The sequence below is a fragment of the Denticeps clupeoides genome, chromosome 4 (assembly GCF_900700375.1).
Source record: "Denticeps clupeoides chromosome 4, fDenClu1.1, whole genome shotgun sequence".
Lineage (NCBI taxonomy): Eukaryota > Metazoa > Chordata > Actinopteri > Clupeiformes > Denticipitidae > Denticeps > Denticeps clupeoides.
In genome coordinates this window covers 26,299,476-26,316,754 of record NC_041710.1, presented here as the reverse complement: position 1 = coordinate 26,316,754, position 17,279 = coordinate 26,299,476, and the positions used below count along the sequence as shown (strand labels likewise).

The 17,279-nt window shown below is 46.0% G+C and overlaps 2 protein-coding genes and 1 pseudogene across 4 annotated transcripts; 1 reads left to right on the top strand and 2 right to left on the bottom strand.

Annotated features, from left to right (window-relative positions):
• The first annotated feature begins 782 nt into the window (after positions 1 to 782).
• LOC114788009 (uncharacterized) lies at positions 783 to 2,865 on the top strand. 3 transcript variants are annotated; one of them, XM_028976075.1, is made up of 5 exons: positions 783 to 923; positions 1,191 to 1,391; positions 1,484 to 1,686; positions 1,763 to 1,873; positions 1,973 to 2,865. In XM_028976075.1, the coding sequence occupies exons 1-5, from the start codon at positions 787 to 789 to the stop codon at positions 2,179 to 2,181; spliced, it is 861 nt and encodes a 286-aa protein (XP_028831908.1). In that variant the 5' UTR covers positions 783 to 786; the 3' UTR covers positions 2,182 to 2,865. The 3 variants fall into 3 exon arrangements, with proteins under 3 accessions (XP_028831908.1, XP_028831907.1, XP_028831906.1); XM_028976074.1 differs by having other exon boundaries at positions 1,760 to 1,873; XM_028976073.1 differs by having other exon boundaries at positions 1,757 to 1,873.
• Positions 2,355 to 9,403, bottom strand: LOC114788007 (protocadherin-16-like; annotated as a pseudogene).
• A 2,351-nt stretch (positions 9,404 to 11,754) lies between these two features.
• Positions 11,755 to 16,868, bottom strand: plrg1 (pleiotropic regulator 1). The gene is made up of 15 exons (XM_028976072.1): positions 16,738 to 16,868; positions 16,465 to 16,571; positions 15,387 to 15,523; positions 15,195 to 15,248; positions 15,017 to 15,110; positions 14,759 to 14,846; positions 14,479 to 14,580; positions 14,302 to 14,394; positions 14,063 to 14,212; positions 13,833 to 13,934; positions 13,643 to 13,745; positions 13,393 to 13,501; positions 13,069 to 13,208; positions 12,441 to 12,634; positions 11,755 to 12,282 (listed from the first exon to the last, which is right to left on the bottom strand). The coding sequence occupies exons 1-15, from the start codon at positions 16,744 to 16,746 to the stop codon at positions 12,223 to 12,225; spliced, it is 1,542 nt and encodes a 513-aa protein (XP_028831905.1). The 5' UTR covers positions 16,747 to 16,868; the 3' UTR covers positions 11,755 to 12,222.
• Positions 16,869 to 17,279: the final 411 nt, after the last annotated feature.

Genomic DNA, 17,279 nt, shown 5'->3' with positions numbered 1-17,279 from the left:
AGTTCATTCCACCACCGAGGGGCCAAGACAGAGAAGAGTCTAGATGAATGTCTTCCTTTTACCTTCAGAGATGGAGGGACCAGGCGAGCAGTACTGGAGGCTCGGAGTATATGAGGTGCAGTGCGAGGTGTAATAAGGGCTGTGAGGTAGGATGGTGCTGCTCCATGTTTGGCTTTGTAGGCCAGCATCAGTATTTTGAACCTGATGCGTGCAGCTACTGGGTGCCAGTGGAGGGAACGTAGCAGAGGGGTGGTGTGGGAGAATTTGGGAAGGTTGAAGATCAGTCGTGCTGCTGCATTTTGTATGAGTTGGAGAATCATATCGCTATAATATATTGTATATAATCAACCAATTGATAATATGAAAAATATTATGAAAATTCATTCATAGTTGGCATTCATGGTGTTTTCAGGTTAACAATGCAACATTATCACCCATTATCATGTAATTCTTGAATTCAGAGCTAACTTTACACATACAAATGAAACTACGAGCGTAAAAAAAACTTTATTTTCCACATTTCCGAATGTTTCTAATGAATCTCATTCTGCAGTGATGTGCGACGTGGTCATAACCATAACCTCTTGATAACGATGTATGGAGGTATTTCCGACGTATTATTACGTGGGCCTGCTGCATTGTGGAGGTAGCGTATCAGCATCTCTAATGAATTTTTCATGTGCGTGATCGGCCACGTGGGGGCGTGCCAGCCCCCCCATTGGCTCCTCCGGTTCACCTCCGCGCAGGTGGAACCCGAGCTCTGCTCATCTGATGGTGCAAACCGCGATGGCCGGTCACGTCGTGCTTTCTTACCAGTGGGCAAAGCAGCCACTGGTGAAGAGGACCTACGACCGGCTGAAGGAGAGCGGCTGGCCGGCGTGGATGGACGTAGAAGATGCGGCCTCGGGGAGTGACAGTGACGTGTGAGTAAACACGTAATTACCCACTAATAATAACCAAGTGGGTTAACTGTCCATTCCTGGGTGGTAGTAGCCTAGTGGGTAAAACACTCGGCTATGAACCAGAAGACCCGGGTTCAAATCCCACTTACTACCATCGTGTCCCGAGCAAGACACTTAACCCTGAGTGTCTCCAGGAGGACTGTCCCTGTAAATACTGATTGCAAGTCGCTCTGGATAAGGGCGTCTGGTAAATGCTGTAAATGTAAATGTACATTTCTGCCTCTGAAGAACGGCTGGTGGTGTTGAAGGGGCAGCTATCGTGTGCCCCTTCATGACACCTGCGTACCAAGGTTCGAGGAGCAGCAGGCGAGAGTTAAACTGCGCCGACGGCCAAGGAGTGACCATCGTTCCGGTCATGGTCGCGAAAAACTGGGAGGCGAGCGAGTGGCTGGGGCTGCTCACTGCCGGCCTCCTCTGGGTGGACTTCAGGTGAGTTCTCATCTAAATACTTGTTACCATCCTGAGGTTTTTTTTTTTTTTTTTTTTTTAAATTACTACAAGACGATCCAATGATGCACCAGGGATGCAGAAAAAGACGAGGAGCACTTTGACAGATGCATGAAGCATCTGGAGGCAGAGCTCATGTTTGTTGCTGGAAACCTTCTTGCCGGTGAAACGCCACTGAATCAGATAAAGCCCTCCTCTGAGACGTCAAGGCCGAGGATGGTGAAAGCGGGTCGAAGTTTCCGTCATGCACTCACTCAACTTTACATCGTACAACAAGGTACATTCGTTACTGTTCTAGCAATTTTGTCTTGTTGCGATTGTTTTGGGACTGTTCTCACTTCTTTAAGAAGCAGATGGGATCACTGTGGCACTCCATGAAAACCCAGGAGACAACAGGTACTGGGAGGAAATCAGGGGAACAGGATGCAAATACTACAGGAACCTGGTGTACAGCGGACACCTTGGTAAACGTTTTATACACAGAAAACATTCAAAGAGATAAAAAAAAAAAAAAGGTTTATTCATTATTCCATACATTGACCTGAACATACATTGTTTTGTAGGGTTTGATCCTAACGGTGACACATTGCATACTAAAGAAAGCCCCAGTGGGTCTGAAGGGTGGCTTCTGATGGTTGACGAGAGGAACCAAAGTCATGAACGAGCTGTGATCATCAAGAACAAAAGTTCTGGAAAGATCTTGGCTGTGCAGAATGGCTGCTTGATTGGGCTGTCTTCATATACCGAAGATTGCAAATGGTTTCTTGAATGATTTTGGTACAAATGGAAAAATTGATGCAATATGAACCACTGAATGTTGTTTCAGAACAATAAGGAATAATAAGCCGACATTGAAAGCAAGCTTTTCTAACTATGTTATTTACAGTGGACATTTAACTGAGCAAATTGAAACACACTGCAAGAGGGTTCGGAAAACATGAGTACAAAAAAAAAAAAAAAAAAAAAAAGTTAAAATCTCTTCCTCTTGAGGATTTCAGGCTTCCAGTTGACAGGGTGGGTTTCCTCAGTCTGTAAGCAGGATGATATTAATTAATTAGTAACATTTCAAAGACATTTACTGTCTGCATAGCCATATGAAGGATTTTAAAATTGGTATTAAAAAAAATGGCACAGAAAAAAAAAAAACAGACACGGCACTAAAACTACGACACGTTATAGAGATCATACCGCTGTGTCGTCTTCCTTGTACACTTTAATGGTCTTGTCTGCCTCGGCGGTTATCAGGCGGCTCTCTGAGTGGTCGAATGTGCAGTCAAAGATTCCTGACTCGCTGTCCAGTGATCCGGGCTGCACAGCTGCATGGATCCTCTGGAAGTTGTATCCCGTTCTCCAGTCCCACATGTGAATGGTGCCGTTATCGGCTAGACAGGAGTAGAGATGGCAGCACGATTATCAGGAATGGAATAATGTAAAACACCACATCACTTCTTTCATTTCAGCCAAGTTAGAAAAATGTTGATTCAAAGTAAATAGTAGATATAGCATAGGGGTGGGTAAACGTTTTAGCTGAGGGGCCACAACACCATATGCATACATATCAGACATACACATAAAAATGGTATTACAGTGTTCATATCTACACCATCGGTAATGGAGAAAGTCAAGGACAGATCTTCTATACTAAAAAAACTACTGCACCCAAGTAATCATCCTTTTGTACTTGTACACTGGAAAATAAAATTCAGATTTGTGCATTTTGTGTATTTGAAGTGTGCGTATTTAATGATTTGATCTGTTTCTTTATATATGTAAGTACAAAGGAATGCAAGAACATGTATGAAATACAGCCTCTTTCCATCATATAATAAGTATGTGCCACCTAGTGAACGTCGCTAAGACGATAAGCGAATAATTGTTCATGATATTGACTAATTGCTGGATTGTTAAGGAGAATAGAACAAGAAGTATTGTAGCAGCAGTGTGCATCATTGGCAGTGTAGGAGATCTGATCGCCCCCGAGTTCTCTACCTGTATAGCATGTACGATAAGTAGTAAAATTCATTTGTGGACAGATTTTTGTTCATTTTCAAGTTCGCCAAACGTCACCCAGAAATACAGTTTGCGTTGGCACTCACTGGAAGGCGTGACGGCCTGGACAGTACCAACGGCAGAGCCCACTGGTGCATCCTCAGGTACAGAGAAGGAGTAGCACCACTTCTGGAAGAGAGCCGGCACGTGGCTGCTGTGGAAGATGTTGACTGTCACATCTGCAGGCTGTGTGGCCGCCCGGCCATCACCATCCTTTGCCGAAATGGAGAACTTAACACTGGCACTGCCCAGAGAGGACAGGGAAGAGCTCAGGGTCACTGCACCTGTGGACAAACACAAAAATGTAGAATTCATAGTTACAAAGACATAACAAACTATTTACACATTTAAATGTATGATATTACACATTAAAAGTCTATTAGATCACACATTCGGCCTGAACTGCTGCTAATCCTGACAGATGGCGTGAGGCCTGCTAATTTTTCTATCCTAAATTTACCTTAAAATCTCTCTGATTTCAGGCTAGGCTAGTTCAGAAGACTCATTACGATAAGAAGGCCTACACAGCAGATGGTGCGCTCAAACTGCTGGCAAATTCCTAATGCAGAAGGCACCTACAGTTCGACCTGTACAGCATATGAATGCACACAATTTTAGTATGCAGAAGCATATACAAAAAGAAATATATACAACGTGTTATTCACATCTTTAGGCAGATATCCATTAAGTGCAGTTCAACACCATGGACAGCCTTGGGCACTGAGGCGTGGGTGTCCACTGTGGATTTATAGTGTGGGTCTTTAAATCTGATGGAGCCCCGCTGAGGGATGACACCAGTGATTACACCCAGGGTAGTGAGCTTACACAAACCTTGCAGTGTGCAAGAGAGAGTAAGTACAAGCGTACGGGTTGTGTGCGACAGCGGACTGGTTATTATGGATCAGTTGAGTCACTTGATTAGATGTGACTAAATCTGGTCACATTACATGGCGTGTGCTTCTGAACACAGAGAATAAACGATTGCAGAAGCCCTTTGTTATGTGAGGCAATAATTGATATTTTAACCAACCCATTTGTTCTCATTAAAAAAAAACAATTGCAGAATATACATGACATATTTAATTGCATGACAGTGTTTCCTGTGAATGTTACGCATCACTACAGTGTGAGTGAAATCGTGGGGGGAGGGGCTTCTAGATTACCTGAAGATTTGTCTACGGAGAAAAAAGAGGAAGAGTCTCCTGGGACAATGTTGTATGTGATTTCTCCGTAGCTCCCGGAATCCCGGTCAGCAGCGATGACGTTGAGGATTTCAGTTCCGGGCATAGCATGGCTGCTGACACTTGTGACGTATTTTTTCCGGGTTGAAAACAGGGGCATTATCGTTCAGGTCCTCCACCTCGATGTGAACGTATGCCTGTGTGCCGAGGCCACCCTAGTGACCCAAATCACATGACAATATACTCTTGTTTATGACAATGATCACTCAGATGTAATTCAATGAACTATACTATTATTTAATGAGCTGTAATGACACTGTTCACTGTTCATTGCTACACCTGAAAAAGTATGATAAAGATGGTTTCAATGGTGATTGTTAACATTTTCGGACAATTCGTAGCAAATATGTCCAGAAATACACCACCCAATCTTCTGCTTTGACAAGAAGGTCATAGGTCACTATCCCTGCATCACGGTCAATGTCCTGGTCAACACAGATCTCTCCAGTAGCAGGGTTGATGTGGAAGAGGGATCGCTGGTCCTCCTTATTAAAGCCATCAGAGAGGAAGTATCGTACTTTGCCAAAATCACCGCCATCTGAATCTAGTGCCCTCACCTAAAAGGGAGGCAGAGAGGGGTAAAATTGCAGCCTTTTACACCTTTTACACCCGGGGCAGTAGTTGCCTAGCGGTTAAGGAAGCGGCCCCGTAATCAGAAGGTTGCTGGTTCGAATCCCGAGTCGCCAAGGTGCCACTGAGGTGCCACTGAGCAAAGCACCGTCCCCACACACTGCTCCCCGGGCACCTGTCATGGCTGCCCACTGCTCACCAAGGGTGATGGTTAAAAGCAGAGGACAAATTTCACAATGACAGTCACTTCACTTTCACTTTCTCAGTACGGCTCCATACGAACTCTCTGAAAAAAAAGGTATTTAAAAAAATTCACTATGCTTCACCGCGAAATTTTGCAATTGTGAGCCTGAACGGGATATGACCACATATGTCCTGTAGTACAAGATGCCATTTGTCTGCTATGACAATACTGGCAACATGACAGGCACATCCATCCCATTAAGTCATTAATGTTGAGTCGGCACAGAATCCAGTGGCACGGCAGCCCCTGCCAGCGGGGATAGAGTGATCACGCAGAAGTGAAGGATTAGAGCCGGAGTTCCACGTATATGCCTCTAGTACTGGGGCGGAGCTGATCCACCTGTAGACTAAAAGTCGTCCCTCAAGTAGGCACACTATCTGGGTGGACCAGATTTCAGTAATAATCTCCAGGGACTAAAAGCACGTTTAAAGCGCGGTGGTTAAATCAGTTATGTTGCGGAAGGGAAAGCTTCAGTATCACTGCCACTGGCCATCGATCGCAGAGCAAGCACACGATTTAACGCCATTTAAGGTGCAAATGCAACATCCAGACAAGCCAGGGTAAACGTTATTTTCTTCCTGTGTACGGCTCATTACATCCTGCCATTCTCCTCCTTTGCATGACCTTCCATGACCTTTGGCCTGGCTGTTTAATTCAATAATTTGCTATACCATAAAGCATGGACTAAAGAAGCAGTAATCCTTCTATTCCCATTGTCACGCAGTGGATCCCATTATCTGAGCTTTAGTTCACCTGGGTTTTACGTGCAGAGTTGGGAGCGCTGCACAGGTCAGGAAAAGGTCAGGGCCTGTAGGTCAGCGGGGGGATCTTACAAAATCATAACCTTTGTCTTCTGGAAAATATTCTGTACATTTTGAATACAGACCTCTCATACATAACACAACAAGACCGAAAAGACAAAGTAAAACGTAACACAGTATATTAATTGTGTTAATGAACATTGAATGTTTGTACTGCATATGGATCCAAATGATAAATGATCTGTCTGCCCTCCTATGTGGGAAAGAAGTGGAAGTCTGATGGAGAGTTGGTGTGTGAACTGGTAGTAACGCTCTCTTTGTTTGCCTCACCAGATGACTGTGGCAAAAAAAACGTTGCTTTGGCAGCATCTGATGGCCCCTGCAAATTTCCTCCCATTAAAAAGGTTTATTGCATTTTATGATCTGTACAGAAGAAAAGCCTTGAAATTTCTGAAAATTTAAATATTCTAAATGTACTTTTTTCGCCAAATAGGAATGATCATGAATTTAGGCATACGGTGCATTAAATTAATTTAGCACGGATTTGTTTTTTTTTCAAATGGCGCAGCCATATTTCTGGCCTGTAGAGCATAACAAACCAAACATACCAAATAGAGGATTATTCTGTCTAATTGTAGTTTGCAAAGATGAGGTCAAACCATGCCACTGATCATGTGCCACAAACAGAGCACAATGTGTCTTGTTCTGCCCGCTGGCTACACAATTGCCTTTGTAGCGCCACAGAAAGCCTGGCGCTGTTAAAAATGTGTGTGTGTGTGTGTGTGTGTGCCTTAAGTCCGTGTCACTGGCATATGATACCCATTTGATGGAAAAGGAGGATATACCTACACTACTAGTCACCAACTCATTTTGGGGTCTTACCCCATTATGGGTCGACATTTATAGAACTAAAGACACGGGACTATGAAATAACGCACGTCAGGCTGCTGCGACGGCAGCATGTCACACGCTCGGCTCCTCTAAACGACCTTAATGTAGACAGCAGGGACACTTTCTTGTCATTCGTTAGTGTTTTTTCCCCATTTATGGATCTGAACCTATATGAAGAAAAACTGGACCCTCTGACACACCCCATTAAAAAGAGCTGCACAGAAAAACATGTCTATTCATGTCTATTCATGTATATTTTTGCTATGACCTGTTCTCAGCCCTCCTTTGCCACGTCAGCGAGGTGAGAACATGACATCTCACCGCACACGTGCCGGGTTCTTTCAGGCCAATTTTAACGTTTATTAAGGTTTGAATTGATCGTGTCTCTTTACCTGCAGAACGCAGGTCCCAGCAGCTGTGTGCTCCACGACTGACGCGTTGTACAGGGGCTGATCGAACACGGGTTTGTTGTCATTGACGTCCTCCACATAGACGGTGACGGTTGCCGTGGACGACTGAGGCGGAGACCCTCCATCGACAGCTACGACCAAGAAGTGCACCTCCGCCTCCCTCTCACGGTCCAGGTTGAGCTGCTGAGGTGACCAGGCCGGACTCGGGGTGGATGTGGACCAAGTGGCCATGCCTGGACCGGGGGATGGAGAAGCGGAGCTCTGAGTTGAAGCCTTCATCCTTGTCCCGGGCAGTGACTTGGACAAGGGAGCTTCCAGGGGCGGCGTCCTCTGGGACGTGCACCTCGTAGTGCTCCTGTCCGAACACAGGCGCGTTGTCGTTCACGTCCAGCACCCTGACCAACACCGTCGTTTCACTTTGTAATGGGGGTTCCCCGAAGTCGAGAGCCACCACCTTCAGCTCATACAGGTCCACCATCTCCCTGTCCAACTCTCCCGCTACACACATGGCATAGAGGAACTCATCGGTTTGTTTCAGGAGGAACTTTCCTTCCCCACCTTGGAGGTAAACATGAACCTTGTTTCCCTCTCCGAGGTCGGGGTCCGAGGCTGATATACGGGCTACGTACTCTTCTAAAGCGGCCCCCTCGGAGACCTGGGGCTCCCCTGATTCACTCAAGAAAAGGATGTTGATGGTGGGGCTGTTGTCGTTGACGTCCAGGACCCTGATTCCCACGAACGTGCTGCTGGACTCGGGCTGGGTGCCACCATCCCGCGCCCTGACGATCAGCTCGTAGAACGTCTGAGCTTCGCGGTCCAGGGGCTTGTTTACTCTGATCACCCCCGTGCTCTCGTCGATCAGGAAATGCTCGCTTGGATCACCCTGCCGCCGGACGATCTCATACGTGAGCAGGCTGTTAACCCCCAGGTCAAGGTCTGTGGCCTGCACCCGACACACAGGGGTCAGGCGTGGAGCGTTCTCCCGCACCGCGGCCCGGTATTCTGTCCGGTCGAACACGGGCGGGTTGTCGTTCTCGTCGGAGACGTTCACGTGCACCTGCAGTCGCCCCGTTCTCCTCGGGACGCCTCCATCGAAAGCCTCCACGGTGAGGTTGTAAAAGTCCCTGCTTTCTCGGTCCAGTCTGCCCAGCAGGACCAGGTCCAAGCCGCCCCCCTCCCACCGCGCGCCCCCACTTTAAACATCTCTGCCATGTCACTGTTTATGATCTGGTACCCCTGCGTGCCAAAGCTGCCCACGTCCTGGTCTCGGGCCCCTTCCAGTTCAAACGTGGTGCCGGGGGGGCTTAACTCGGACACGGCGAGGGCCACGATCTCGGAGGGGAACACGGGGGAATGGTCGTTCACGTCCTCCACCGCCACCGTGACCCGGACCACGTCGCCCGTTAAGGTGGCCGCCGCGAATTCATACTCGTCCCTGCTCTCCCGGTCCAGGACCACGGCGGTGGAAATGATCCCCGTGTCCCCGTGTATCTCCAAGTCCCGGAAGACGTGGGAGTCCCCGCTCTCCGAGATGAAGAAGCCGCCGGCCCGAGTCCCGCGCGGCAGCGCCGCCCTGATGTCCCCCACGACGGTCCCCGCGGGGAGTCCCTCCTCCACGGAGAGCCTGAGGTGGGACACCTGCGCGCCGGCGCGTCCGCACACGCACAGGAGGAGGAGGAGGAGGAGGAAGAGGAGGAGGGCGCCGCTGTCCATCGCGCTTCAGTCCGGGACGCTCACTCGATCCCCGCAAAACGACATGCTTCGTCGAGGCTCCATCTCCTGAGCCCTGCTGGCTTTTCACGCGAGAGGACGGGGTGGACAGGCTGCAATCCCGGGCTAATCCCAGGAGGCGCGGCGCCCTCGTCCAACTTCCCGGGTCACGTGGTCCCGGTTATAATAAGGGGTGCGCTCCTCAATAAACGCACTTTTATATAGTCAATAAAATCAATACAGCATTATGCCTATCTATCTATCTATAGATATATATCATTTGAAAATATCTCTATCATTTCTTTAATCATACATTTACATTTACATTTACATTTAAGGAATTTGGCAGACGCCTTTATCCAGAGCGACTTACAACGTGTTTTCATGTTACCATCGATTAAGTTCTGGTTCATTAGGACCCCCAACTATGAATACAATCTTTTACTCACTCTTGTTGTAGATTCTGTACATAAGTTAGACAATAAGAACATTACAAGTTAATCTAAATATTCTCTAAAGAGGAAGGTCTTGAGCTGTCGTTTGTTCTGACCTCGAGGGGAAGTTCATTCCACCACCGAGGGGCCAAGACAGAGAAGAGTCTAGATGAATGTCTTCCTTTTACCTTCAGAGATGGAGGGACCAGGCGAGCAGTACTGGAGGCTCGGAGTATATGAGGTGCAGTGCGAGGTGTAATAAGGGCTGTGAGGTAGGATGGTGCTGCTCCATGTTTGGCTTTGTAGGCCAGCATCAGTATTTTGAACCTGATGCGTGCAGCTACTGGGTGCCAGTGGAGGGAACGTAGCAGAGGGGTGGTGTGGGAGAATTTGGGAAGGTTGAAGATCAGTCGTGCTGCTGCATTTTGTATGAGTTGGAGAATCATATCGCTATAATATATTGTATATAATCAACCAATTGATAATATGAAAAATATTATGAAAATTCATTCATAGTTGGCATTCATGGTGTTTTCAGGTTAACAATGCAACATTATCACCCCATTATCATGTAATTCTTGAATTCAGAGCTAACTTTACACATACAAATGAAACTACGAGCGTAAAAAAAACTTTATTTTCCACATTTCCGAATGTTTCTAATGAATCTCATTCTGCAGTGATGTGCGACGTGGTCATAACCATAACCTCTTGATAACGATGTATGGAGGTATTTCCGACGTATTATTACGTGGGCCTGCTGCATTGTGGAGGTAGCGTATCAGCATCTCTAATGAATTTTTCATGTGCGTGATCGGCCACGTGGGGGCGTGCCAGCCCCCCCATTGGCTCCTCCGGTTCACCTCCGCGCAGGTGGAACCCGAGCTCTGCTCATCTGATGGTGCAAACCGCGATGGCCGGTCACGTCGTGCTTTCTTACCAGTGGGCAAAGCAGCCACTGGTGAAGAGGACCTACGACCGGCTGAAGGAGAGCGGCTGGCCGGCGTGGATGGACGTAGAAGATGCGGCCTCGGGGAGTGACAGTGACGTGTGAGTAAACACGTAATTACCCACTAATAATAACCAAGTGGGTTAACTGTCCATTCCTGGGTGGTAGTAGCCTAGTGGGTAAAACACTCGGCTATGAACCAGAAGACCCGGGTTCAAATCCCACTTACTACCATCGTGTCCCGAGCAAGACACTTAACCCTGAGTGTCTCCAGGAGGACTGTCCCTGTAAATACTGATTGCAAGTCGCTCTGGATAAGGGCGTCTGGTAAATGCTGTAAATGTAAATGTACATTTCTGCCTCTGAAGAACGGCTGGTGGTGTTGAAGGGGCAGCTATCGTGTGCCCCTTCATGACACCTGCGTACCAAGGTTCGAGGAGCAGCAGGCGAGAGTTAAACTGCGCCGACGGCCAAGGAGTGACCATCGTTCCGGTCATGGTCGCGAAAAAACTGGGAGGCGAGCGAGTGGCTGGGGCTGCTCACTGCCGGCCTCCTCTGGGTGGACTTCAGGTGAGTTCTCATCTAAATACTTGTTACCATCCTGAGGTTTTTTTTTTTTTTTTTTTTTAAATTACTACAAGACGATCCAATGATGCACCAGGGATGCAGAAAAAGACGAGGAGCACTTTGACAGATGCATGAAGCATCTGGAGGCAGAGCTCATGTTTGTTGCTGGAAACCTTCTTGCCGGTGAAACGCCACTGAATCAGATAAAGCCCTCCTCTGAGACGTCAAGGCCGAGGATGGTGAAAGCGGGTCGAAGTTTCCGTCATGCACTCACTCAACTTTACATCGTACAACAAGGTACATTCGTTACTGTTCTAGCAATTTTGTCTTGTTGCGATTGTTTTGGGACTGTTCTCACTTCTTTAAGAAGCAGATGGGATCACTGTGGCACTCCATGAAAACCCAGGAGACAACAGGTACTGGGAGGAAATCAGGGGAACAGGATGCAAATACTACAGGAACCTGGTGTACAGCGGACACCTTGGTAAACGTTTTATACACAGAAAACATTCAAAGAGATAAAAAAAAAAAAAGGTTTATTCATTATTCCATACATTGACCTGAACATACATTGTTTTGTAGGGTTTGATCCTAACGGTGACACATTGCATACTAAAGAAAGCCCCAGTGGGTCTGAAGGGTGGCTTCTGATGGTTGACGAGAGGAACCAAAGTCATGAACGAGCTGTGATCATCAAGAACAAAAGTTCTGGAAAGATCTTGGCTGTGCAGAATGGCTGCTTGATTGGGCTGTCTTCATATACCGAAGATTGCAAATGGTTTCTTGAATGATTTTGGTACAAATGGAAAAATTGATGCAATATGAACCACTGAATGTTGTTTCAGAACAATAAGGAATAATAAGCCGACATTGAAAGCAAGCTTTTCTAACTATGTTATTTACAGTGGACATTTAACTGAGCAAATTGAAACACACTGCAAGAGGGTTCGGAAAACATGAGTACAAAAAAAAAAAAAAAAAAAAAAGTTAAAATCTCTTCCTCTTGAGGATTTCAGGCTTCCAGTTGACAGGGTGGGTTTCCTCAGTCTGTAAGCAGGATGATATTAATTAATTAGTAACATTTCAAAGACATTTACTGTCTGCATAGCCATATGAAGGATTTTAAAATTGGTATTAAAAAAAATGGCACAGAAAAAAAAAAACAGACACGGCACTAAAACTACGACACGTTATAGAGATCATACCGCTGTGTCGTCTTCCTTGTACACTTTAATGGTCTTGTCTGCCTCGGCGGTTATCAGGCGGCTCTCTGAGTGGTCGAATGTGCAGTCAAAGATTCCTGACTCGCTGTCCAGTGATCCGGGCTGCACAGCTGCATGGATCCTCTGGAAGTTGTATCCCGTTCTCCAGTCCCACATGTGAATGGTGCCGTTATCGGCTAGACAGGAGTAGAGATGGCAGCACGATTATCAGGAATGGAATAATGTAAAACACCACAGTCAAATGAAAATCCAGTTATGATGGTTCCAAACACAGTCTAGATGGTTGTAGCTCGACTAGGTCATGTACAGCTCTGTACATTTTCTAGGTGCTGTATGCCTTACTTTGAAATGCACACTCTCGTGGTTGCGGTGTTATACCCAGACAGAAGACATGTTGTCTCTCACAGAGCGCCTAGGTGCATGCATATGTAGCTTAACTCCAGAATTCATCAACTAAGCGTCCAACACTCAGAAATTTTAAATTTCCAATAGTAAAGTCTACTATGAATTTAGTAGGAACAACAACGTCTGGTCTAACACAAATACACTATTTTTAATGACATGCAAACAAAGTGACAACTTATTGATTGGAGTCAGAAGTTCTTCTTACCGCCTGACACCAGCACGCCATCAGAGTTAACAGCCAGTGTGTTGATGATGGCATTGTGGCCTGAAAGGTTCTGAATAAAGTTTCCTTCCGGGAACTTCCACTGTTTGATGTTATCTGGAGAGCCGGAGGCAAATGTATACCTGCAGTAGGCATGTGAAAATGCATAAGAAATTGTCTGGAATATTCTCTCAAATTTAAATGTATATTGTGAAACTGCAACATTAAATTTGAAAATAATCTAAATATGTCTGTGGACACTGTTGATATGCATTATGGCCATAACTGATTTAATCAGGTTTGCACACACACATAAGACAAACTTACTGTCTTGGATGCAGAACTAATGCACGGACAGACTTCTTGTGATTGGTCAGTGTGGCTCTTGTCTTCCCAGCAATCAGATCCCAGAGCCTGATGGAGGTATCGTGGCTTCCTGTGACAGTGACATGGAGCAATACAAAATGGCTGAGCAGTTTGCATCTATTTATACACCAATAAATGACAGTGCAGATTCAGGTACACCAGAGACTCATGCAGTAGGATATGTTAGGGCCTAACCTCAAGCAGACAGTACCTGTGATGATCTGTGGCTCTGAGCTCTGACACTTCACTGTTGCCACGGTGTTGGTGTGACCACTGAGTGTGTGGACATTAGCTTTGGTTCTGATATCCCAAACCTGAACACAAATAAATAAATAAAACAATGAAAAGTTACATTCCAAATGGAATGTAAAAATAAACTGCATAACGTAAGACTGTCTTACCCTTGCAGTGGAATCGCGACTGCACGTCACCAGCACATCAATAGTAGGGTGCAGATCCAGGTCATACACTGCGCTAAGGTGGCCATGGTAGTGCCTGATGACCTAATATTAAGATTTACCATTAGAATCACTGCACATGACAGCACATCAGCCCCAAGAAACACACCACAGCCGAACAAACGAAGAAAATAAGTGTGACAGCTTGAGGCTGGCCCCTCTGGTGAAAATACCTTGTTGTACTCCAGATCCCAGCACTTGACTTGTTTATCCTCTCCGCAGGAAAAAAGATAGGGGCTGCGCGTACTGACAGCCACTCCTCTCACGGTGCTGATATGTCCAGTCAGAGATAACTTCAGCCTCCCACTGGCCAAGTCCCAGATCTGACAACCAGAAATACACATGAAATTATATGTCGATTTTTGGCAACCGAGTATGATAAAATTTTTACAATATGTGTAAAACAACTCACCTTTATTGTTCTGTCCGCGGATCCTGTTACAAACCACTGATTGCCAGGCTCCACTGCAATACAACGCACCCAACCAAGATGGCCACTGATAACCTGCAAGTTGGAATATTTGAAAAGGAACAAGTTTAGAAATAAATTGGTCAAAATAAAATGAATAATCAATCCCCATCATCTCACCCGATACAGCTTCCATGGAGGATGCCACTGGGGCTTAGGCATGGATGGTGCCTTCCTAGGCACCAGGGAAGAATTCTTGGTTCCTCCGCCCTCCAACAAAGCCTGTAACAATTCAAATGACAGATTCAAATCAAACATACAACTCTATATTTAGCATAGCTAAAATCTAAATGGTTTTAAAAATTTACAATTAACATCATATTACAACTGTAGTGATTACAGAAGATTACATGTCACCAATGGCCTCACACAAACTTCTTTAAAAACAAAGATGTCTAACCATGTAGTGTGGAGGCTGGGATCTTTCTGGCGCTCCCGCGTGACGGTGGATATCTCCAACACTGGCTGCAGTGCGACTGACATCTTGCCTGCCGCAGAGCAGGATATTCAAAATTAGAAATAGGGAAGGGGGAAAAAATCCCCACAAAAGTGACAAAACAAAACTACTTCAGCGAAACCCACTCTATAAAACGATTACGTATTATTGATAAAGGTTGGATGCAGCCAGCACCTTCTTGCATTGTGGACAGATGCATACCTGGCTTGGGAAGCAGGAAGGGCTAACGCTAGAGCATTTACTGCAGCCTCTGAAGGCATCGTCTGCATTTGAGTGTCCTCACTCAGAGCCACACCTGTTTGGGACATAATTGATCACTTGGTAATCACATAAGCACCGTGGGTTTATGTTTCTCTTAGCAAAAGAGGCAAACTTTAACCTGGTCCGGACGGATATGGATGGGTCCCAGTGATGAGATACTCAGGGTCTGAGCCTAGGACATAACAAAAAGAAAACTAAGAACAGAGCAGACATATTACAGCACACACATGGCAAACAAGAATAGCACAAATGAGACAGAACTAGAGGCATGAGTGGATGCAAAAGCTCTCATCCTTTGCTTTACAGTTACCTGGATGTGAATAACCCGGGTGGCTGTATGGATCCGTGGCAATACTGGGAACTTTGTCTCTCCCGTCTTTAAATACAGGCATGTGTAGCACAGCACCATATTCAGCTCGTAGCTTTGCAGACATCTTTATATTGTGACTGGGAAGAGGAGGGGGGAAAAAATTATACTGCATTCTTTGAAGGTGTGAAGGTAAAACTAAAATACTTAGTCTTTAGATAGAATAAAAATACATGCATTAAAGTTGCTTTTCTGAGACAAGGACGATGTATGGAGGTATTTCAGAGTTGCCAGAATAACCGGCCTGGTTCGATATCAGATCAGAGGTTTAGTGTCAATACATCAATATACACAGTATATTAAAATACCATTTCACACCGGGACCTATAGAGCATTTAAAGAAAAAAAAAATTGCACTCTCAATCTACATTAAAAAAATCTCTGTACAGTAAACAAGGGACTGCAAAGGGACATGAGAAATTTCAAAATGTGGCAAACATTGATCATTTGAAACAAACACCAAAAAACACACAAAAATAAGTGAAAGTGAAGTGATAAGTCATTGTGAAACAGCAGCACAGCACACGGTGACACAACAAAACATATCCTCTGCTTTTAACAATCACCCTTGGTGAGCAGTGGGCAGCCATGACACGGTAACAGTGTCTTGTTTGAAATGTGAAGACCAACCTCTGAAGTATATCATAAAAAAGACCCCAGCAGTGTTGGCCCCGTAATCAGAAGGTGGCCCCACACACTGCTCACCAAGGGTGATAGTTGAAAGCATTGCCCTGTGCGGCGTCTCACAATGACAATAACTTCACGTTGTACAGAATGGGGGCGCCTAAATGACGATTAATCGCGTTGCTAGGCTGTGATGTGGTAATATTATTTTAAAAGCGTGCTACAGCGGGGTAAAGTGCCGTGGCCTCCGTGTTCCCTGGGTCGACGTATTAATATTTTGGGCGGTTTCGTCTGTATTTGCCCGAGCTGACTACACGTCAATTTCCCCATACTCACCACAATACCACATTTGGTAGTGGGGGTGGATATTAAATAAAACTTTTTTTTTAAACAATACCTCTTTTCGTCCAAGGCGATGGGCTTCGATTGGTCGGACACAAACATATCGTGCGTTCGTTTGAGCGACCTGAAAACCAGCGTATGGACCGAGTGTTTCTGCACATCCTGAAAAACAACACACGGGATTTGGTCGCACAAAAAACAAAAGTCTCCGTTAAAACTGGAGCTTCGCTTGATGTTAGCATTCAAGCTAACCAGCTAGCGGACCGTACCGGGCGCGGCAGCTTCGTAGCCGAGCAGATTACGTTGAAACAACTTAAATGATACATACCTCTCCCATCTTATATCCACCAAACGTTTACAAAGATACACACCAACGATCCTGCGTATACAGAAGAAAGAACTTTCACACAAGTGAGGGACCACGCGAACTCGGTCTACTTCCGGGTCACGGAGCTCCAGTGCCCGCCTGTTTTTTGCCTTCTTCCGGGGTAGGATCGTTGCTGAGTCTGCGCATCGCTGGTCGTGTTGGGGGATGGATGGAGGAGTGGAGATATGGATGAATGGAGGGGTAACTGAAGGGGTGGAGGGATGGAGGACTGGATGGAGCAGTGGAGGGGTGGATGGAGGGATGATTGGAGGTATGAATGAAGGGGTGGATGGGTGGATGGAGGGGTGGAGGGATGCATAGACAGGTAGAGGGATGGATGGAGGGGTGGAGGGCTGGAATGGATTATTAACGGTTATTGTCGCATATCGCACTCTCAATCAGCATGATCTGGGCCTGTATCGATTACCCCATCAAACACACACACATGCCCTGCACACATACTACACCCACACATTTAGGTCAACTAAACAAATATTTAGCAT